The sequence below is a fragment of the Setaria italica genome, chromosome II, assembly GCF_000263155.2.
Source record: "Setaria italica strain Yugu1 chromosome II, Setaria_italica_v2.0, whole genome shotgun sequence".
NCBI classification, from domain to species: Eukaryota; Viridiplantae; Streptophyta; class Magnoliopsida; order Poales; family Poaceae; genus Setaria; species Setaria italica.
Genome location: NC_028451.1, coordinates 45,895,306 through 45,919,262, shown reverse-complemented (window position 1 = coordinate 45,919,262; position 23,957 = coordinate 45,895,306). Strand labels below are relative to the sequence as shown.

The 23,957-nt window shown below is 48.7% G+C and overlaps 4 protein-coding genes across 4 annotated transcripts; 3 read left to right on the top strand and 1 right to left on the bottom strand.

Annotated features, from left to right (window-relative positions):
• The first annotated feature begins 7,960 nt into the window (after positions 1-7,960).
• On the top strand, positions 7,961-8,866 carry LOC106804170. Its single transcript, XM_014804728.1, has one exon. It carries the CDS (start codon positions 7,961-7,963, stop codon positions 8,864-8,866), a length of 906 nt encoding a protein of 301 aa, XP_014660214.1.
• A 2,283-nt stretch (positions 8,867-11,149) lies between these two features.
• Positions 11,150-13,166, bottom strand: LOC101779807 (GEM-like protein 1). Its single transcript, XM_004958290.3, has 4 exons — positions 12,898-13,166; positions 12,681-12,782; positions 12,150-12,424; positions 11,150-11,559 (listed from the first exon to the last, which is right to left on the bottom strand). Exons 1-4 carry the CDS (start codon positions 13,079-13,081, stop codon positions 11,377-11,379), a joined length of 744 nt encoding a protein of 247 aa, XP_004958347.1. The 5' UTR covers positions 13,082-13,166; the 3' UTR covers positions 11,150-11,376.
• A 4,781-nt stretch (positions 13,167-17,947) lies between these two features.
• On the top strand, positions 17,948-18,898 carry LOC105913823 (F-box/LRR-repeat protein 25). Its single transcript, XM_012843762.1, has one exon. It carries the CDS (start codon positions 17,948-17,950, stop codon positions 18,896-18,898), a length of 951 nt encoding a protein of 316 aa, XP_012699216.1.
• A 1,932-nt stretch (positions 18,899-20,830) lies between these two features.
• LOC101786674 (putative FBD-associated F-box protein At5g56390) lies at positions 20,831-23,297 on the top strand. The gene is made up of 4 exons (XM_012843899.2): positions 20,831-21,797; positions 21,933-22,103; positions 22,227-22,549; positions 22,902-23,297. Exons 1-4 carry the CDS (start codon positions 20,883-20,885, stop codon positions 22,960-22,962), a joined length of 1,470 nt encoding a protein of 489 aa, XP_012699353.1. The 5' UTR covers positions 20,831-20,882; the 3' UTR covers positions 22,963-23,297.
• Positions 23,298-23,957: the final 660 nt, after the last annotated feature.

The following is a 23,957-nucleotide window of genomic DNA, read 5'->3' as shown; positions in this document are numbered from 1 at the left end:
ATCATTCTTACTAAAGTCTTATCCAGGACGTTCCAGAGCATTATTATAACAGGGCCACCCTTTGAAGATGACATCCTTGATTCCACTCATGTCACTGCAAATTGTCCTCTGGATGTTGATATTTCACAGGATACGCAAAATGTGCTCATTTGTTTTTATATCTTGTCATATACACTCAGAGGAGAGAAAGTTAATATTATCTCTAAGTTCTTCAAAATCCTGGAAATCATGTTTAGTAAAATATTGCAAGCAACGAGTTTATGCCAGAGCAAGCATCTAGCGTTATTTCCTTGTCTTAGCTGAAAAACATGTTCTAGTTCGACAGCCCTGTTAATTTTCCGTCATTGCATCTATCATGTCTGTGTAGTAAATGGAAATTCCATTATGGAATGTTGTTTTGTTCTGAACTTCTGATACTTGCGCGCCACGGCCGTGGCGCGGCTCGTCACGGCCGGGAATCAAGCAGCCCCATACTATGGAACTCCTCTCTCTCCCTTGGGATTTAACGGTTTCACTATACTAAGTAGTACTATTTGACTAATTTTTTGAATGTGGTCTTATGTTTGTAAAAGTGAGCTTTAACTGCAATACATAACCAATGGATTGGTGGGAAATGGGCGAGCATTTATACACGTATTTCCGAGGAATTAGCACGATATTGTATGGTGTTTGATGGCTTTTTGTTATACATTATGTTTAGTTGGCAACATATGGGAAATGTTGATACCTCTTCTCTGTTATGGTATTGTGTGCTTGGATACAGCAGAATTTGTGTGGCTTTGTCTTGGTTGATGGAAATATTGTTTACCATTGAAAAATAATCAGCATAAATGCTGAATTAGAGAGTTGAATCTAAAGGACTACGAACAGGTTCCACTGCGGACCTAGCCAAATGAGCCTTTAGTGAATTGGTCAAGTCCAGTTATCTTATCCCTGGTAATTTTGAACAAAATATCCTTGATAAATTGGTTCAGTCCAATTATACTGACGTATAGAGAAACAAGACAATAAAACAGTCCGAGAGCAGTTTGGAAATCATAGCGCACACTGGCAACAACGCGACACCCAACCGAACCCTAATTCAGCGCCCAATCTTGGTAAGGAAATAAAAATTAATAAAAGAGGTAAAGTGACAAGAAAAACAAGCTGTCAACGAAGCCAATCTTAACTATAGCAAATGTACAAAGCCCGGTAACGAGGGTCGTAAAAGTCCAAACATCCGTCGAGGTCGTGGAGTCGCAGTCGGGACACGGACACCGCCGTCCCGGCGCGCAGCTGCCCCGCGGAGCTGGCCGCAACTGCCGGCCACGGCGCAGCCGGGGCAGGGGTGGCGGCGGAGTGGACCACCTTAGCGGGCTCCACGACGACCTGCTCATCCAGGTCCTCATCCGCCTCCGCTGCGCCGCCGCCGCCGCCCGCACCAGCGTCCTCTCCCGCCCGCACCAACCCTTCCTGAGCATCTCCAAGAGTGCCCAAAATCCACTTCCAAAACATACATTTTGGCACTATCAACAAAATACAAACTCCAGCAGTGCCCGAAACGGACGCCCAATGTTTCCGCACGCCCAATACTTGCGGCCTTCGGCTCCAAATATGCGCGCGGCGTCCGCGTTCCCAATCGACGAGTTAGCGGCAAAATCGGGCGCCGCGCATGCATCCTCCGCTTGCGCGTCGTCGGCAGGCCACAACTTAGCGCCCGCACGCGCCTTCTCCAGCTGACGCGTGGGCGCATCCCACCGCCATTGCCGTGCTGGAAAGTTCCCGTCGGCACCCCGGTTTGTGCTCCAGTAGTCGGCGTATCTACCTCCGGTCCCGTCTCCGTCATCGCTGGGGTCCTCGTCGCCTCTTGCGCGCCCCCGTCGTTGAGTAGCACAGGGAGCAGGTAGGCGTGTAAGCATTGCCACTCATCTAAAAATTGACTACTCAGACTCACTTTGCAGTGCGCAGTTGCACATACAAACAGTCCAGCAGCCCCAGCTCAGTTCCACCTTGGTGTTTCTGCTCCCCAGCTCAGTTCCACCTTGGTGTTTCTGCTCCAGAATCCACGGCGCTGCAGGCGATCTGTATCACTGTATGCAAATGCAAGCAGGTGGCGACGACAGGGCATGGGCGGCGCCGGCGACGTGAAACAGAAAAGGCCATCTACCTTGCCTCGGGCGTCGGCATTGGATCGGAAAGAAGAAAAAAAGGTCGTGCTTTTGATCAAGTCGAGGGGGAAGGAGGTCCATGATGTGGCATAATTCAAAACTTTTGGACCAAAAATTGGGCCACTGTTGGAGAGAAAGTTGTTTTCAAAGCCCAAAATTTTTTGCAAACGTCCCAAATCAGGATTATTGGGAGCTAAATTATTAGGCACTCTTGAATTGAAGATGCTCTAACACCGGCTGGGCTAGTGCTAGTGCTAGGCGGTGAGTTCCCGGTGATGGAGAGGCTCTCCATCACAAGCGTCTTCTTCGATGCCGGTGCCCTGATTTCACAATTCCCACGCCTGCGCGTGCTAGAGTTGATTGATTGTCAGCTTCTGGACACCACCACAGTCCATTCGGCGACCATCCAAGAGCTTCTTGTCACCAGCAACTGGCTCCGATGTGTTGACATCGTGGCACCCGTGCTGAAGAAGTTCACCTTGTGTGGCAAGGTGCCTGTGGATTTCAGCATGTCATTACTGGCGCCTACGGTGGAGAACCTCTAGTGGAGGTGCCCGTCCCCATGGTGGTCTGGCTCTCCGTACGTTGGCGTAAATTTAAGGTCAACACATGAATGCACTTTAACGTGCAGCACGTGGAGGAGCTCGATGCATTACCTTTGCACAGGCCGGTTCGATAGACCGGTCAGACCGGTTCGCTGGTGAGCCCGGCAGTGGACCTTCGAACGCTAGCTCGGGAAGGATCCCGTCGAGGCAGGTGCACGCAGGGTTGCTCTAGGATCGGTAGGGCACCTAGAGCGCCCTCAATCGACGTAGAGATGAAGGAGGAACAACAAGTAATAGATTGGAAAATTAGGGCAAAGAGAAAAGGTAAAAAAGATAAAAGATGTGTTTTGATCGATTGGATGCCCTCAATCGTCCGTGGCCCTTGGGGAGGTCTTGCCCTGATGGAGTCGAAACCCTAACAAATCTCGTGCTAAAATACAACTCCAACTCGGATTACACAACCCAAAACCGATCTGCCCAAGGTGCAGATCTTTTCGATGTCATAACTCTCTCGTCCGAACTCCATATTGGACGTTCTACATATGAATCTTGATCTACTCGATGAGAGCTACACAATGGTGAAATTAAATTTGTATTTTGGGAACTTTTCACAAACCGGTCTGACCGGTTGGGAGACCGGTCTGGATAGGTCTGACTAGATCTGCCAATTTTGGTCGTCAACACATGCCTCTGTTTTCTGGTAAAGCATGCGTGCCAGAAAATACTCCTAGTCCTGGTCAAGTAGACAGCTTGACCGAGGCGCTTACAAGCGAAGTGATTACTCGGTACTCGCTAGATTGGATAACAAGTGCTATTTCCGTCCAAATTACAGGTTGTTTTGATTTTTTAGGTTCATAGAATTTATTATGCACTTATATATACCGTATGTCTAGATGTATCTAAAAAGTCAAAACGATCTATAATTTGGGACGGATGGAGTAGATCAGATAGAGATTTGACGCCCGCAAGACACAAGTCTTTGCCTAATCCTGAATTACGCTAACTACTCCTGTTAGAGAACTTTCCTTCCTGTTAAAGATCCGTTGATTCCTCTCCTTCCAAATGGCCCATGGCACCAGAATGACCAGCGTGTGGATGTCTTTAGAGTTGTCTTTGAAGGCTCCACTAAAGCAGCAAGCCATTTCAAAATGGAGGAAACTGTACTCCAGTTCGATGGCTGAATAGGCGAAAACCGTGACCAGGTTGCAATTCTACTCCAAATGCTGATGGCGAATGGACACTTCCTGAAGATTCTTTACAGCGCAATCGTAGCCCAAGCCCAACCAAACGCGATCAGGCCGCCCCTGTGTCATGGAGTCATGATCCAACCATCCTACAATCCAGGGATTCTAATAATAGCACCATTTTGTACAGCAAGTCTTTAACAATCCACAACCTATAAGCTTAACTTCTATAATCTAGAGTAGATCCAAACAAGAGCTCCAGTCATTCTTGTCATGGAATTGCGATCAGGGCGCCGCCGTCTCGGCACGCAGCCTCCCCGCGGAGCCGGCCGCAACTGCCGGCCACGGCGCGGCCGGAGCAGGGATGGCGGCGCAGTGGACCGCATCAGCGAGCTCAGCGACGACATGCTTATCCAGATCCTCGCCCGCCTCCGCTGCCCCCGCGCCGCCGCCCGCACCAGCGTCCTCTCCCGCCGGTGGCGGGATAGGGGACTCTGGAAACACCTCCCCGAGCTCTCCTTCCGCGGCATCGCGTACACGCTCTCAAAGCCGCCCTCACCCAGGTCACCCTCCCTAAGCCGTCCCTCCTCGACGTCGACATCTCCGACAGCCTCGTCCCCGCCGGAGCTTTCGCCTCGCTGCTCCGCACCACCGTTAGTCTGGACCCGGTGGAGTTGAGCATCGCAATACGTTGGGTGAACCCGATGCCAATCCAGGTGCCTTCCTTCTCCCGCGCAACATCGATCACGCTCAACGTGACCTACCTCCATCTAGCACGGTAGCACCGCCGATCGCCGAGCTCCCGGTGCTGGAGAGGCTCTCCATCACAAAAGCCAGCGGCCGCTTCGATACCCGTGCCCTGATCTCACGATGCCTGCGTGTGCTGGAGTTGATTCGTTGTTGGGATCTCGACTACATCACAGTCCACTCGGCGACTCTTGAGGAGCTTCTTGTGATCGGCGACTTTATTTTTTTAACGAGCCAGCACAAGAGTTGCTGCTATATTAATATAGAGGAAGAGCCCGACGGGCTGAAAACAAAAGTTCTATACAAACTGTACACTCGCATCCGGAAGCTAAAACTCCGCTATGTCAACGAAAAACTAAGGAGTAGGAGGGAGAAGTTCCTACAAGTGTTTAGCCCCCGCAGTGACCCACAACGTTGTTTGGCTCTTGATGCCATCAGTTACCTTAGCAAGTGTCATTTCTTGCCATTGAAAGATTCTGCGGTTCCTCTCTAGTCAAATCTCCCAGAGGACAAGCATGATAAGGGTACGCAACCCTTTTCCACCACCCACCGGGGTAGCAAGTGTAGCAGCCCACCAACTATGTAGAGACTCATACTTATCCTAGCGGCTTGGGTCAATCTTAGGGCATTGAGTCCAAATATTGATTTCACCCCAGATCCGGCGTGAAAAGCTGCAATCGGCGAATAGGTGGTATCCAGTCTCCTGAACTGTGTTGCAAAGGGCGCAAGTTGGGTTGTTAGTCCATCCCCGATGTTGCAGTCTGTCCGCTGTCCAAATTCTATCTTGAATGGCCAGCCATCTAAAGAATTTACACTTTAGTGGCGCCCAAGCTTTCCAGATAAGGTCGTCTAGGTTGGTTGTCATGGACCCTATGAATTGCGCTCTGTAGGCCGACTGTGCGGTGTACTTCCTGCTCTGCGTGAACTTCCATATAATGGTATCCGGGATACCCGGTGTAAGGTGGAGCCGGGTGGTCTCAACCCGAAGCTGATGATACTCCATGAAGTGTTCAGCTGTAAAACCTCGATGTAGAAGGTTTATATCTCTTATCCATGTGTGGTTGTTGATTGCATCATGAAGTGTCCTATTTTTCCTTTTTGAGATGTGATATAAATTCAGCGCTAAGTCCCTTGGCCTTTGTCCACCTACCCAGCCGCTGTCCCAGAAAGAAATCTTGTTGTCGTCTCCCATAGTGATTTGTGTTGCCGCTGCAAAGAGTTTGCGATCCACTTGGGAGCACGGGATCTCCTAAGTCGCCCAGTGTGGACCTTCATTCATCCATTCCTGACAAAGCCACCTTAAGCGCAAGGCTCTGGAGAATTTTCCTAGGTGCAAAACGCCAAGTCCGCCTCCCTTTCTGTGCCTAGCTGTCCGCGTCCAATTCACTTTGCGTTTGTCGCCTGTGAGCTGCTCCGTCCCTGCCCATAGAAAGCTTCTTCGTTTAGCGTCGATACTCTTCATTATTTCCTTTGGCGCTTTGAGGGCCGACAATAAATAGACAGGTTGAGCAGTCAGGACCGATTTCACCACAGTTAATCTCCCCGCTGTCGTCATGTTTCTTCTGCTCCAACCACTTAACTTCGCCGCAATCTTGTCTAATAGTGGCTGGAAATCTACCGCCTTAAGTCGCACAGTGGACAACGGAAGCACTAGGTATTTAATCGGGAAGACGCCCCTTCTTGCTGGCAAGTTTTCAAGAATCCCACTTAGTTGGACACCTTCACAGCATATGGGGATGGCGGTCGATTTGTGGACGTTCATTCTGAGACCCGTCGCTTCCCCAAATAGTTCCAGAATGTTGGCAAGTGCATCAAATTCCTCTTTTCTTGGCGCTATGAATAAAGCTACGTCGTCCGCATACATTGAGATACGACACAAAGGCACTCTTCCGCGCAGCTTTGTAAAGATGTTCATGTCCGTCGCCAATTCCAGAATTCTTTGCAGCGGGTCGATCGCAATAACGAAGAGCAGTAGTGACAGCGGGTCACCTTGCCTCAACCCTCAGCCATGCTTTATTGGTGGGTTTGGGATGCCATTAAGGAGAACGCGCGAGGAAGAAGTAGAGAGGATCGCCGTTGTCCAATCACACCAGCGAGTAGGGAATCCCAGTCGACGCAGCAGTAGTAAAAGGTAGCCCCACCGAATGGAGTCAAAGGCTTTAGCGATGTCCAACTTAAGAAAAACCGTCGTGTTCCGTACTGACATGATGTTGTCATGGATACTTCGCTTCTTAATGAACGCACTTTGGCATTTGGAGACAATTGAATTCATATGGGGTTGCAACCTGAGTGCCATAGCCTTCGTGATGATCTTAATGAACGAGTGTATGAGGCTTATGGGTCGAAAGTCTTGGACAGTGTTCGCTCCCTCTTTCTTCGGGATGAGTAGAATGCTCGCTGTGTTAATGAGTTGGAGGCTATTGCATCGGAGACAGTAGAACGCATTAACTGCTGCCATGAGGTCCAGCTTGATGGTGTCCCAGCATGTTCTTAGGAAAAGGCCCGTAAAACCGTCCGGGCCAGGGACTTTGTCCCCTGGCATATTGCGGATTGCTTGTTTGATTTCATCTTCGGATAACGGGGAGTCAAGGGATGACAGGTCATGATGGTTGAGACGAAGAAGATCCCATCTAAGATCCACGACGCGTGGCTGGGGCTGCTGCAAGGCTGTTGTGTAGAAGTTTTGTATGTCGGCTGCTTTTTCCTTGTACGTACACGCCCAACCATTCTCTCTTTTAAGCTTCTAAATGTAATTCTTGTTAGGAATAAACCCGCCACGGCGTGTTCATGGTGGCGTGCGAGTGTGCCGTGCCATGGTGTGTTCGTGGTGGCGCGTCTGAGTCAGGTCGCGTGCGTGCGTGCGTTGCAGTTTGTTTGAGTCTGGTTAGGTCCATAGGTTCAGGTTCAGCTGCATGTCGTGTACATGCATGTGTGTAGGTAGTTACGTAGCAATCGCTAGTTTGTTAGTGGACGGAGTGGGTCGTGTGCGCGGGTGCCGATCTGCATGAAGATGGCCACGTTGTCCGGGAGAGCGAATGGCTCACGACGACGTTGTGCATGTCATGCGGATCATGGCAGGAAGGCCGGACGTGGAGGAGTGCTCCTGGCAAGTCCGTGGCCTATTTGTAGCCCCTGCGCCCCTCTGTTCATTTTGGCCGAGTCCAGTGAAATACAAGTGCCGAGATACCGGAGCTATCGGCTCCACGGCGTTCATCGCCGGCAGCAAGAAAGGCTAGTGTGCTTCCCTTGCATTTTTGTTGCGAGCGTGAGATAGAGAGCTAGCCATCGTTTCGTTCCTGGTGGTGGCCAACATTTGGTACCAGAGCCGCGTTAGATCATGGCGAAGATCGGCGACGCGACCAAACAGGAGGGCTCCAGCTCAAGCGGCGGCGAGCGGCTCCTGGCGGCCGGCGGCGTCGTGGAATTCCCGATGCTGATGAAGGGCAACTATCAAGAGTGGGCGCTGGTGATGCAGCTCTCCCTCGAGGCCTTGGAATTGTGGGACAAGGTGGAGGAGGAGAGCAAGGACAGAGCTCAAGACCGGAAGGCGCTGGCGGCGATCTGCCGTGGCGTGCCGCCGGACATGCGGGCGGCGCTGGTGGTGAAGCCGTCGGCGAAGGAGGCCTGGGCGAGCATCAAGCGGCTCCGAGGCGGCGACGATCGAGTCAAGGCGGCGAACGTGCAACGCTTGATGAAGGAGTTTGAGAATCTGGCATTCACGGACGGCGAGTCGGTCGGGGACTTCGTCGTGCGCGTCGAGCGGCTGACGGCGAGGCTGAAGGACTTCGGCGAGGCGCTGCCGGACGCTCGGGTGGTGCGCAAGGTGTTGCGCTCCGTGCCAAAGAAGCTGAAGCAGGTGGCGGTCTCAATTGAGATCCACGGGGACCTCAACGCCATGACGCTGGACGAGCTTGTCGGCCAGCTGCAGGTGGCAGAGGAGGCGGACGCGGAGCTGGAGCTGGTGCCCAAGGTTGCGCACGATGGCCAGCTGCTGCTGACGAAGGCTCAGTGGGAGGCGCGGTCGCGTGGAGGAGGCGGACGTCGTGGCAATGGCGGTCACGGCGGCGGCGGCCAGGACGACGACGACGGCGGCGGAAGCAGCACAAGTTCCAGGAGCGGGAGGAGTCGCTACCGCGGCCGTTGCTTCGACTGCGGCATGCGCGGGCATATGGCGCGTGATTGCCCGAAGAAGAAGGAGAAGGCGTTGTACGCCGACATCGACGAGGAAGCAACGCTGCTGTGAAGATCGAGTTCCGCCGTGTCGAGTTTAGGAGGAGATTGTTAGGAATAAACCCGCCACGACGTGTTCATGGTGGCGTGCGAGTGTGCCGTGCCATGGTGTGTTCGTGGTGGCGCGTCTGAGTCAGGTCGCGTGCGTGCGTGCGTTGCAGTTTGTTTGAGTCTGGTTAGGTCCATAGGTTCAGGTTCAGCTGCATGTCGTGTACATGCATGTGTGTAGGTAGTTACGTAGCAATCGCTAGTTTGTTAGTGGACGGAGTGGGTCGTGTGCGCGGGTGCCGATCTGCATGAAGATGGCCACGTTGTCCGGGAGAGCGAATGGCTCACGACGACGTTGTGCATGTCATGCGGATCATGGCAGGAAGGCCGGACGTGGAGGAGTGCTCCTGGCAAGTCCGTGGCCTATTTGTAGCCCCTGCGCCCCTCTGTTCATTTTGGCCGAGTCCAGTGAAATACAAGTGCCGAGATACCGGAGCTATCGGCTCCACGGCGTTCATCGCCGGCAGCAAGAAAGGCTAGTGTGCTTCCCTTGCATTTTTGTTGCGAGCGTGAGATAGAGAGCTAGCCATCGTTTCGTTCCTGGTGGTGGCCAACAATTCTTGCGCCTTCTCAAATTAATTCGCCGGTGGAAAAAACGTGTGATCGGCGACTTGGAGCTCCGAGGTGAATTCACCTTGCGTGGCGTCCTGTATGAGGGTTGCAGCACGTCATTGTTCACGCCTACGGTAAAGAATCTCTCGTGGAATTGCAGTTTTCCTTGGTGCTTTGGCATTCCTGAAATACGGCTCCATGGCTCTGGTACATGGTACCTGAATCGCCTGAAGTTAGAGATGGAGGAGCGTGGCTTTGTCCTAGGTTTGGACATAAGAGCACCGGTGCGTTTTGACATATATTGTTACTCTTTTACGTTATATGAGTATACTGTGAGTTATCCTTTGGAGTGCTTCATTTGACACGTGATTTTCATACAATCACAGTATTCGAAAACGCTAGTGCGGAACTTGCAAGAAATGTTCCAGTTTCCTAATATTTCTGTTTTGGAACTATGCCTCACAACGCTTGCACATGTTTATGGAGCACTGGTGCTGAAGCTACTAAGGACTTGCAACGTTATACAGAGGCATAAGTTTGTCATCAGACGGGATAAGGTAATTCTTGACTTTATCTGACTAATGTATAGAATTCGAGAAATATGTTTAATTACATTCTTAGATGTCTGAATAGTTGTTTTGTATAATGTGTTTTTGGCTACGGAAAATTAACAATGCTTCACTTCTATTTCAGTGGAGGGGCGAAGCATGTCCGCCAAGCTGTCCTTGTCACCCACAGCAAATAAACTGGAGAAGTCAGAATATCTACTCGATAGGTCTTGAAGAAGTAGAAATAGAAAGTTTTACAGGAAGTGGCCATGATCTTTATTTCTTGAAGCTTCTGTTCAGATGTGTGCCCCTGACGAAAGTGACCGTGAAACTGGCCTCCAATGTTGTAGCAAGTAGCAGAGGATGTAAGGAAGCCTACAAAATTTTCAAGGCAAACCCAGTTGTGGAATACCATGTTTATCGCAAAAGTGGGAAGGAGATTATCTATGCATGATTGCATAAGCTTCTAGATGCAGCTGGAGATAATATCATCAATCTTTTACCATATTATCAGAACTAGTAAGTTTGTACTCTGTCATTGTTAACCTAGCTCCCCTAAACGGGGATGTGAGTGTACATAGTGTACAAAACTTTCCTTTGGTTCTACCCGTCGAGCTTTACTCTATTTTAATATAGCAGCAGCTCTTCTACTGGCTCGTTTCAAAAAAAATATTGTTAACCTAGCCGAAATGTTTCCATGAGAATTTGTGGCGACTCCGTAGGTTCAGTTTCACGTCGTGGCCACTGGAATGAATTGCCACATGGTTAATAATCTAGCCTAAATGTCTAATGAATTCAGGTTCATATGCTACATTATCTCTCTTGCTAAATATGAGTGTTTATTTGGTTGAATATTAGCCAGATGCTTCTAGTTTCTACTGAAAAATAAACAGAGCGCCACCGGTCGCAGATGTTGTATGCTGGTGACATGTTTCCAGCTGTGTACACAACTAGCAGGTGTGGCATCACCTTCGCTTCGAGCACTACCCTGTGGAGATGGTTTGGCAAGAGCTAGTCAGCCTTCAGAACACTGTCGAGCCGTCTGCTGCATGTGCAGTTGCAAAGCCTTGGTCGATTTCCAACTCCAGGTGATGTATTCGAGGACATAGAGTGGGTGTTTCACTCGTAGCACAAGCTAGCAAAGAGAGTAGTAACTAACAACACTGGCTTCAAATTTCAATCAACTTCATTCAGTATTAACAAACACTTCTCCAGAAGTATCAACATGCTAAAGATACATGAATGTACTGCATAATGGTCCAATGGCACACATCTCAACACGAGATGCAGAGGTATACAAGCACCATGCATAAACACATTTACAGCCTTGAAGGGGCATACCACATAGACATGTGGGTAAATACACAGGTGATCTCTAGGCGCCCTGAACACCACGAACAGCCTCCTGAAGATTCTTTACAGCGCTGTCGTAGTTCACGAAACCCATGAACCAGAATTCATGGTTATCAACAGAGACAACCTGAATGTACCTCTCTGCAGGGTTTTGTTGACTTGCTGTGGGATTAACTGATCTCAAGTGGGGAAGGGGTAAAACAACCTGTTCACGTGTACATAAATGATCAGGCTTAGTTGGAACTAGGAATTAACCATTAGGGTAGACCAAAATTCAGAGGAGATCAAACAAACGATATGTACATGCTTATATACAAACTCATGTTTTCCATTTTGTCAATATACCAAGTAGCAAATTTGTAGCACACACAATCTGCATACTTAAAACGGAAGATAACTAATGTGAAATCAAGTACTCGCTAATCAGGAAACCTATTACAGGTTGTGTACTCTAAAAGTATGCAGTTTCATATGCTTTTGTCAATACAGGTGACTTCCATCATATATAATTTTGCAACTTCGTAATACCAATATTTGCAGATATTAATATGAATTCAAGTACTTGCTAATTAGCAACCTGTTAGAGGCCATGTATTATAAATGTTTGCACCTAGTCTTATGCAACAAAACCAGGAGTTCTTATAACAAAGGCATGTGGCATGAGTATCTTAAAAAAAAATCAAAACAGAGTATCAAAAAACAAGAGAATGTAAACTGATAATCTATACACAATGGAGAGTGAAATACTCTACCGCACACACTGAGGAGAAGGTAGTAAAGATGCAGGAACCATACCTTGTAAAAGGATGACTCACTTTTGTTGTCCTCAGTCACATATTTCACGGGGCTGTCACTACCAAATGCAATCTTGACAGTCGAGAGATACAGGACGCCCATGATCGGCCCATGAGATGTCGATAGGTAGCACACATACGCCTTCTTGAGCTTCTCATCAGGCAAGCACTCAAAAGTCTGCTGGAATATCTTGTCGTAGCCACCCTCAGATATGACCTTTGATATCTGAGCAATCCTCCCCATCGCAGTATCCGTCATGCTAGATCCAGTTTTCACTGCAGAGATGCACACACAGTATTAACAGCTCTGTGCATTCCGAACGGACATAAGCATGGACTTCTGAACTGGCTTTGGAACCAATTCCTAAGCATGGCATAGTCGTGTGTGTCACCATGCGATGCGTGTGCCTCTGCATACAGCATACTGTGCGTCTGTGCCATAAAACTACTAGTGCGCTTCTGATTGGATGCAGTGGATCATCATGATCTAGTACTGAAATTTGCAGTCGTGTCCAGGAATCGGGACACTCACGGTGCTGCCAGACGTCGCCGGCGATGCCCTCGGTCTTGCGCGCGGCCTCGTTGAACTTCTTCCCCACCATGCCGAACATCTCCTTCAGATTGTCCGTGGCGCCTGCGGTGATCCACCCCCAAATCCAGAACTATCAGGCCAAAACAAAGCAAACCGAAACCGATGACCACAAGAACCTGAGCCAGCGAAGAGCATGAAGCAACGGGCGGGAGCTCACTCTTGGCCGGCGGGTTGGGCGACGGGGCGGAGAGCACGTAGGGGTTGGCGCCGGCCTGCGGCACTTCGGGCGGCGGTGGCGGCGCCATCTCCTCCGGCGACAGGCGCGGGTACGCCGCGTGTTCCGCCGGCGCCGGGGCCGAGGCCGCCGGTGCGGGCGCGCTGGCGTCGGGCTTGGGATCCATCGGCGATTGGGGAGCGGTGTCGGTAGGGGGGGGTGGAGGAGGAGGAGGAGACTGCCAGACTGGGGCGAGGTGGGGTGGGGAGGTCGGCGTCGCTGCCTCGCTGGGGAAGGCGTTGAGTTGTTGACTGCTCAGGGGACGAGGAGCTCGACACGTCGACGCGAACGCGTGAGCAGGAAGAGGATCGGGCCGTCCAAGTGGCGGAACCGACGGCTGAGATCTTAGTCCGACGTCCAGTTGACTCGAGCGCGCGCGCTCTTGCTTGGTTCTAGTACTCACAGCAGCGGAGCAGACGATCCCCTCGCCTCTTCCCACTGCAGTACTGGATCTGTTCGACTGAACTTATAAGCCGGTTGAAAAGTTGAAATGGCTGATTTGTTGTGAGAGAAAAATATTATTCCGTGACTGATAAGCCGGCTGATAAGCTGAAGCGAATACTTGTAGTTGGATCACTGACACGTACTTCCGAACCCACGTGTTAGTAACCCAATAGAGGGATAACTCTTCCCTTCACTTCCCCATCGCCGGTCTTGCCTCACACCTACTCGCTGCCATAGAAAGTCAAATGAGCAGTCCGGCGCTGATACTATTTAATCGGTATTATTAGTCGGTATTATTAGGCACTACAGTTATTATTGTCTAATCGTGTCTTATCGTGTCGTGTCAGGACGTCATGCCGACCTTCCAATCCAGACATTGCACTATGCTATTTTTATAGTGTCGTGCCAGCACTATGTGCCCACCGGTCCGACATGCTCGTGCTAGCCCTAATACTATGCATCCATTCATTCAACTCAAACTTCATCAGTTTCATCACAAATTCATATAAAATTCATATAGAGATATATACATTCATCAAATAGTATAATATACACCTATTTCGTAATACTGAGAATTGAGATAATCGTGTCACGTCGTGCCTGCATTGGTATTGTGTCGTGCCTGAGCCGACCCACGGGGCCGGTACGGTGACCGAGCACTACTAGTCGTGCCGGCCCAGATACTGTTGCCATAAGAGCAACTCCAAAAGGTTGCTAATCTTACCCCCAATATCTTTTTTAGGGAGAAAAAGAGAAAAAACAAACTCCAACTGTTCACCTAAACCTTCCCCAATTTTTTAGCGACGCTAAAAAACAGCCTGCCACCGCGTATATTTTAGCGTTGGTATTCCTCCCCCAATCCTGATTCCTGCACGCCCGTGCATCCCTTCTGATGGGCCCAATACGATGACGTGGCCTGTTTTGAAATATTTGGAGCAATTTATTAGCGATCTGCTGTGGATTGATATGTTTTTGGGGGAAATTTTTTTAGGAGAACCCCAATACATAGTTTTGAGGAAGAATTTTTTTAGGTACTCCTGGAGGTGCTCTAAGGGCGGGTCGTGTTAGTGCCGTGTTTTTAGGCCGTTCTTCGGGCCGCCGTTGGGCCTAGCCCATTTAGCCATCTGCCCCGCCACCCCTCCGCCGCCCGCACCAGCGTCCTCTCCCGCCGGTGGCGCGACCTCTGGAAGCACCTCCCCGAGCTCTCCTTCCGCGGAATCGCACACGACGCTCTCGAAGTCGCCCTCGCCCAGGTCGCCATACCAAGGCTGTCCCTCCTCGTCCTCGACATCGCCTATACCCGCAGCTTCTCCGCCGAATGCGTCGCCTCGCTGCTCCGAACAGCCGCGCGTCTTGACCGGTAGAGTTCAGCATCGTAGCTTGGGTGCGAGCAAGTGATGAATTGGTCGCCGTCGAGGTGCCTTCCTTTGCCCGCGCAACATCGATTAGGCTGCGTCTTTACGACCTCCATTTAACACTGCCGGCGCAAGGTGGTGAGTTCCCGGTGCTGGAGAAGCTTTCAATTACTGCTGGCCGCTTCGATACCAGTGCCATTATCTCACGATGCCGATGCCTGCGCGTGCTAGAGGTGGGTTGTTGGGATATCGACACCATCACGGTCCACTCGGCGACCATCGAGCAGCTTCTTGTGACCGGCGAGGCGCAGCTCCGAGGTGTTGACATCGTGGCACCCTTGCTGAAGAAAATCACCTTGGGTACCTCCTTGTCTGTGGATTTCAGCATGTCACTGTTGGCGCCTAAGGTGGAGAATCTATCGTATAATTGCAGTTCAATTTCCCGGTATGGCCCTCTGGATGTACTAGAAGGGATTTATGGGATTGGGATGTGGTACCTGAACCGCCTGAAGTTAGGGACGGAGGAGAACTTCTTCGTCCTAGGTTTGGACCTTGATAGACCGGTGTGTCTCCATTACCTTAGCATATTGTTACTCTTTTACATACAAAATCTATGAAATTTTGTTGATTGTTTTACTGTTACTATGAGTCTATGAGTTATCTCGTGGAGTGCTTCATTTGACACATGATTTTCTTGCATTTACAGTATTCTGTAACACACATGCGAAACTTGCAAGAAATGTTCCAGCTTCCTAACATTTCTGTTTTGGAGCTACGCGTTGAAACACGTGGACATGTTTATGGAGCAATGGCGGTGAATCTACTGAGGATTTGCAATGCTATACAAAGGCTTAAGCTTTATTCTTCGATCTTGCAATATGTAGTTGTTTAGTATGATGTGTGTTTGGTTATGGATCATTAAATGCTTCACTTCTCTTTCAGTTTCGTAGGACAGATGAAGCATGCCCACCAGACTGTCCTTGCAATCAACCGCAAAACTGGAGAAGTCAGAACATTTCCTTGATGAATCTTGAAAACGTGGAAATAGAAGATTTCAAAGGAAGTTGCCATGAAGTTGATTTCTTGAAGCTTCTGTTCCGATGTGCGCCCCTGACAAAAGTGACAGTGAAGCTGGCCTCCAAGGTTGTAACCAGTAGCAGAGGATGCAAGGAAGCCTACAACATTTTCAAGGCGAATCCAACTGTTGAATGTTATGTTTTCCGCAAACGGGGCTAGGAGGTTATCTATGCATGATTGCATATGCTTCTAGATGCAGTTGGAGATAATATCCTCAACTTGTTGGAGGGTAGTTTTTCTCTTTTACTCCCAATATTTAGTTTTAGAATTGTTTTAGGATCTCTCTTGGAGATGCTCTAAGTTTGTATTATTCGATTGTGAACTTAGTGTGTAACTCTGTAGACTTTGTTTCCTGTCTTGGCCAGTGGAATGAATTGGCACATTATTGGTCCAGCCTAAATGTCTAATGAAAGTCAGGTTCGTATTTGTATCCCAGTAATGCAACTTTTAGCTGCATATGCTAGATTCATTCCTGCTGAACCTGTATGTTTCTTTGGTTGAATATTAACCTAACCTGGTGCTATTAGTTTCCACCAAAAATAAACTGAGAGACACCGGTCGCAGATGTTATATGCTGGCGGCATCTTTCCAGCACGGTACACTGTACAAAAGTAGCAGGTGTGGCATCAGCTCCTGTTCAAACGCTTCCCTCTGGAGATGCTTCGGCAAGAGCTAGTCAGCCTTAGGACACTGTCAAAGCCGTTCTGCTGCTCGTGCAGTGGCAAAGCCTTGATCGATTTCCAATTCCAGGTGATGTATGCGATGCGAGGACATGGAATAGGTGCATCACTCGTAGCACAAGCTAGCAAAAAGAGTAGTAACTAAAAGCACTGGGTTCAAATTTCAATCAACTTCATTCAGTATTTACGAACATTTTCTCCAAATGTTTCAACATGCTACAGGTACATGAATGCGCTGCTTAATGATGTCCAAATGGTACACATTTCAACACGAGATACACAGCTATACAACCACCATGCATAAGCACATTTTACATGGCCATCCAAAACTGAGAAGAGGATGGCTGCATTGGCGATCTCCAGGCGCCATGAACACCACGAACTGCCTCTTGAAGATTATTTACAGCGCTATCGTAGTTGGCAAAACCCATGTACCAGAACTCATGGTTGTCAACGGAGACGACCTGAATGCACCTCTCTGCAGGGTTCTGTTGACTAGCCGTGGGATTAACTGATCTCAAGTGGCGAAGAGGTAAAACAACCTTGTTCACGCGTACATTAATGATCAGGCGTATAGTTCGAACTGGGACTTATTAACCACAAGAGTAATCCCTCCGTCCTACAAAGACTGTTCGTTTAGAAAATTTTAGACAAGATAGTAGCAATGCTAAAAGTCTAAAATACCCTTAATAACTCTTCTTAATCGGATGGATTATCGAATAAAATCAATTATGCATGCACGCTTGCAGTAATTGTCGGATCTATTAGCCTTCCTTATTTAGTGAGTTTAACTCGGGCATCGATAGTGGGAGTAAATGATCGATTTGTTAACCGGACCGAAAGGTATTATGAGTGTTTTTGTTGGATGGTTTGAAAGTTATATAAAAACTCTTTGTGGGATAATTTTTGAAGACTAAACGAACAATCTTTTTTGGCGGAGGGAGTATCTTTCAATGACGAAAATTCAGAGGAACCCAGGCAGAGCAGCGTGCAGATGCTTATATACGTTGCTAACGAATCACAGCACCAAAAGACAGAGAATATAAACTGATAATTTATTCACAATGAAGAGTGAAAAAAATCCACTGCACACACTGAAGAGGAGGACCGTACCTTGCAATTTGTAAAAGGAGAACAGTCAAGACTAGTAGCCTATCAACTATCATCCCGTCTCTAGAAAAAAAAAATTCTATGCATACGCATACCTCAGCTCCAAATTCAATCCCGTGCACCGTGCAGTCCCATTTCGATGGTGCAATGTCTTACTCCGTATCTCATTAATCTTAGGCATCTTGATTTCTCACCATGAGCGAGAGATTCACCAGTCTCGAGTTTCCTGCCTCGGTGCCTCCTGCGTTCCTCGGGGTGACTTGTGGCCCCAGCCTCTCCTCCCAAACAACACCGTTTTGCCAAGAGACCAGGTCATTTGGGTCATGCATGGAGTCGCGATCCGTCCGCGACTTGCGGCCGCAGCGCCGCCGGGGCAGGGGTGGCGGCGGAGTGGACCGCATCAGCGGGCTCCACGACGACCTGCTTATCCAGATCCTCGTCCGCCTCCGCTGCGCCGGCGCCGCCGCCCGTACCAGCGTCCTCTCCCGCCGGTGGCGCGGCCTATGGAGGCACCTCCCGGAGCTCTCCTTCCGCGGCGTCGCGCCCGGCGCTGTCGAAGCCGCCCTCGCCCAGGTCGCCCTCCCAAAGCTGTCCCTCCTCGACATCGATACCTCCTGGCTCTACACGCTCCGCGCCGACGCCGTCGCCTCGCTGTTCCGCACCGCCGCGCGTCTGGACCCGGTGGAGCTCAGCATGATGCTTCGGGTGCACCCAGGTGATGAACTGGTCCCCTTCGTGGTGCCTTCATTTGCCCGGGCGAAATCGATCAGGCTCGACGTGGACATGCTCCATCTGACACCGCCGGCGCTAGACGGTGGGTTCCCGGCGCTGGAGAGGCTTTCCATCACAAACAGCCGCTTCGATACCGGTGCCGACCGCTTCGATATCGGTGCCCTTATCTCACGATGCCCACAACTGCGCGTGCTAGAGTTGATCAACCGTTGGGGTCTCGACACCGTTACGATCAACTCGGCAACAATTGAGGAGCTTCTTGTGATGGACGTGCAGTTCTCAATCTCAGGTGTTGACATCGTGGCACCCGTGCTGAAGAAATTCACCTTGCATAGCTCCCTGTCCGCGGATTTCAGCATGTCATTGTCGGCGCCTTTGGTGGAGGATCTCTCGTTGAATTACAGTTCTACTTGCTTCCCTAGCTCTCCTAATGCAGTAGGGATTGATGGGATTGGGATGTGGTGCCTGGGTCACCTGAAGTTAGGGACAGAGGAGAATGGCTTCGTCCTAGGTTTGAACCTTGAAAGAGCGGTGCGTCTCCATTGATTTGGCATACTGTTACTCTTTCAAATAAAAAATCTCGAAAATTTTGTTAATTTAATTGTTACTATGAGTTATCTCGTGGAGAGCTTCATTTGACACATGATTTTCGTGCATTTACAGCATTCTGTAACAGACATGCGAAACTTGCAAGAAATGTTCCAGCTTCCTAACATTTCTGCTTTGGAGCTATGTGTCGGAACACGTGGACATGTTTATGGAGCAATGGCGTTGAATCTCCTAAGGATTTGCAATGCTACGCAAAGGCTTAAGTTGTTCGTTCGTCCAGTGGTAATTCTTCACCTAATAATCCTAATATATAGATTTTCTAGAAATATGCTTAACTACATTCTTCGATCTTGATATATAGTAGTTGTTATTAGAATAACGTGTGTTTTGGTAATGGATGCATGATTAAACATCTTCACTTCTCTTTCAGTTTTGGAGGACGAATGATGAAGCATGCGCTTTCGACTGTCCTTGCAATCAACCGCAAAACTGGAGAAGTCAGAATATCTCCTTGACGAGTCTTGAAGAACTAGAGATAGAAAATTTCGAAGGAAGTGACCATGAAGTTGATTTCTTGAAGCTTTTGTTCAGATGTGCGCCCCTGGTGAACGTGACCTTGAAACTGGCCTCCAAAGTTGTACCAAGCAACCGAGGATGCAAGGAAACCTACAACATTTTCAAGGACAATCCAGCTGTCAAATGCCATGTCCATGTCTATCGCAAACGTGGCAAGGAGGTCATCTATGCATGATTTTGCATATGCTTATCCTCATGTTTTTGTCTTACCATCAGAACTAAGTGTGTTCTCCGTCATTGATAACCTAGCCGTCATGTTTTACTGAAGATTTGTGTTAATTTCATAAACCTGGTTTCTGTCATGACCACTGGGAGAATTGCCACATTGTTGGTCTAGGCTAGCTAAATTCCTATTGAATTATGGTTCATATACTCTGAAGTCTGAACCTGTATGCATGTTTCTTTGGTTGAATACTATTTTTATACTACTTGTTTCTACCGAAAGATAAACTAGACTGCCACCGGCTGCAGATTTTGTAGATTATAGAGTCTTGCAGTACATGCTGGTGACAATTTTCCGAGCACTGTCAAACTATCAGGTGTTGCATCACCTCCTGTTCTAACGCATCAGAGATGGATCGGCAAGAGGTAGACAGACAGACGAGAATGGCAAAATCTTGGTCAATTTCAAGTTGATGAATGCGAGTACATAGAATGTCTGTTTGAAATCGAGCAAAGAGAGTAACAAACAAAAGACAGATTTAAAAAAAAATTGATTCAGGATTTACATAGTACACCTCTCCAAATGGATGAACATGCTATCAATACACTAATCCACTGCCTAACGATGTCTCCAATGATACAAATAAATTTCAACACGAGATGTATATGAACCTGAATGTATATATATGCACGGTTTTGCTGACTTGCAGATGCTTATATAGCAGTAAACACTAACAAATCCATGCTTTCCATTTTTTGAGGATTAACCATGTAAACACTCCTAACAAAAATTGAAGATGATGAATCAATCGGACAGAGGGCGATAGGAATACACCGGTCCCTCTTTAGAATACAAAGATTCTATAAACCCAGGAATAGGAATAACGTGCTAGGAATATGAAGAATGAACGTTTGGATTGAACACAGAAAAAAGAAAGCCATTTGATAAGAGAGAGAATCGTACAGAGAAACTTTCCATGAGGTCAACCTTTTGGCAGCATTTGTAAAAGAAATTTCCTTTATTCTCGCTTTGCTCTAAATGGGCCTAATTCAGAGTAGTGGGCCCACACCCTCCCTCTCCATCGCCGGTTTCGTCGCCTGGTCCTGCACTCCTGCTGCCGTTTGTTTACTCCATTCACACTTCTGGGCTGTTGGCTTCTTCCCAAACAAGGCAGCAACCCTGGTCCCCGACACGATTCCCTGGGCTATCTACCATTTGCCAAGGGCTCTACTCATCTGTGTCATGGTCGTGGAGACGCGATCCCGCCGCCGCCACCGCCTCAGCGCGGGCGGCGATGTCGGCGGAGTGGACCACATCAGCGGCCTCCACGACGACGTGCTTATCCAGATTCTCCGCCGACTCCGCTGCACCGCCGCCGCCGCCAGCACCAGTGCCCTCTCCCGCCGGTGGCGGGAGAGAGGCCTCTGGAGACACCTCCCCGAGCAATCCTTCCGCGGCGTCGCGCACGGCGCTCTCGAATCCGCCCTCGCCCAGGTCGCCCTCCCAAAGCTGTCCCTCCTCGACATCGAGATCACCGACAGGCTCCCCGCCGAATCCGCCGCCTCCCTGCTTCGCGCCGCCGCGCGTCTGGACCCGGTGGAGCTAAGCCTCGTAATAGCCTGGGTGGTGCGTAGTGATGAATCGGTCCCCATCGAGTTGCCTTCCTTTGCCCGCGCGACATCGATCACGCTACGGCTTCACAACCTCCCCCTATCAGCGCCGGCGCAAGGCGTCGAGTTCCCGGTGCTGGAGAGGCTCTCCATCACAAGCGGCAGCTTCGATACCGGTGCGCTGATCTCACGATGCCCACGCCTGCGCGTTCTAGAGTTGATTTATTGCTGGGGTATCGAGACGATCACGGTCCACTCGGCGACCATAGACGAGCTCCTTGTGATCAGCGGTCAGCTCCGAGGTGTTGACATCATGGCACCCATGCTGAGGAAATTCACATTGCATAGCGACGTGTCTGTGGATTTCAACATCTCATTGTTGGCGCCTATGATGGAGAATCTCTCGTTGAAGTGCTGGTCTCATGGCCAGCGTTTCGTTCCAGCTGTAACCGAAGCAGTAGGGATTGATGGGTTGTGGCGTCTGGTTCGCCTGGAGTTAGGGACAGAGGGCAGCGGCTTCATCCTTGGCTTGGACATAGGAAGATCGGTCCGTCTCTTTTTCTCTAACATACTTTTACTCTTTGATATACAAAGTCTCGGTAATTTGGGCAATTTTTTACTGTTACTATGAGCTAATCTTGTGGAGTGCTTCATTTGACAAGTTATTTTCATGCATTTGCAGTATTCTGTATTACTCGTGCGGAACTTGCAAGAAATGTTCCCGCTTCCTAAAATTTCTGCTTTGGAGCTATGTCTCGATACACGTGGGCATGTGTATGGAGGAGTGGTGTTGCATCTACTAAGGATTTGGAATGGTATACGAAGGCTTAAACTGGTCATTGATCGTGATATGGTAATTCTTGACTGTGCCTGCCTATTTATATAGAATTCGAGAAGTATGTTTAATTACATTCTTAGATGTCAGAATATGTGTTTTTGGCCATGGAGAATTAACAATGCTTCACTACTCTTTCAGTTGAAGGAAGTGTGCCCACCAGACTGTCTTTGTGATCAACCGGAAAACTGGAGAAGTCAGAACATCTCCTTGATGGGTCTTGAAGTAGTAGAAATAAAAAACTTCAAAGGAAGGAGCCATGAAGTTGATTTCTTGAAGCTTCTGTTCAGATGTGCACCCCTGACGAAAGTGACTGTGGAACTGGCCTCCAAGGTTGAACCAAATAGCAGAGGATGCAAGAATGCCTACAAACTTTTCATGAAGAATCCAGCTGTAGAATGCCATGTTAACCTCAAACGTGGCAATAAGGTTATCTATGAAAGTGTTTCTAGATGCAGAAGGAGGTAATATCCTCAATATTTTGTCTTACCATCAGTATTAGAAAGTTCTTTCTCTGTTAACCTAGCCGTAACGTTTTGCTGAGGTTTTTTGGTAACTCCGGGAATGAAGTGACAGTTTGATACATTGTTGGTCTAGCCTAAATGCCTAATGAATTCAGGCTCATATTTGTATCCTAGTTATGCAACTTTTACCTGAATGTTTTAGATTAGCTCCTGCTGAGTCTGCATGTTTCTTTGGTTGAATATTGGTTTCAAAAGAAGCAAAAAACGAGTGCCACCAATAGCTGATATCGTAGATTATAGAATGGTGCAAATATGTGCTGGTGACATCGTTCCAACACTGTCAAACTTTCAGGTCTGCCACCACCTCCAGTTCTATTCTGTCATGTGAGAGCAGCCGGATCGGCAGGATGTAGACGAGACTGGCAAACAAATCCAGCAATACAAATAACTTTCAAGACGAGATATGAACCTGAATGACACTAGCAAGATATTACAGGGTGCTGCTGACATTCACATTTAAGACGAAAGGATTTTGGCCTTCGGAGGAGGAGCAGATCATCAGGCAAGCACTCAAAAAGTCTGCTGAAATATCGTGTCGTAACCGCCCTCAGATGTAAACCTTCGATTGCCCGAGCTACGCTCCCCACCGCAGTATCAGTAATGCTAGTTCCAGTTATTTGCATTGTAAGAACAGACATGAGCATACACTTTTGAACCATTCCTGAATTTTCGTAGTCGACCTCTGTCAGCATGTGTGTGGACCTGCATAATATGCCACTAATGGTGTGCTTCTGATTGGATGATATGGATCATCATCGAGTGCTGTCAGGTAAACGAAAAACACGGTGACAAAGCAACAAAGCAACCAAACGGATCACCCGACGAACCAGCGGCACGATAGCGGTGGCGGCGGGCATGTCTGCAGGCGCGGGAATGAAATCATAAATTTTGCATCAATAGAAATGAAGACAGTATCCGATACGATCGAAGCATCGTGCTCAGGCCAATGAATTAGTCAACAAATGAATCACGTGACCCGCATCCTCTCATGTCAACAATAGTACCTACCTCCTATCGTACTTTGCAATTATGATTCAGCTAAACATTACCAAATTTTATGTATTTCATAAGCAGATCAAATTTAACGTATGGGTCCCGCATCGGCCATAAACCAGTTGAAGGTAATGCTCAATCTGTAAGCAGAACATATTTAGCAGTCAAACCAGCCTATTTTTAAGAGCACACATGAATGCTCTTTCAGATGGAAAATCCATCAAAGGCTTCCATAGCATACCATGTTCATGAAATGCTCCATAAGTTTAGTGTCATATATACAAGCTACTGGTTGAAAAATTGAAATTAGATGACCAATCATAACCACAAGCATAGGCGATCTTGTCTGACTTCT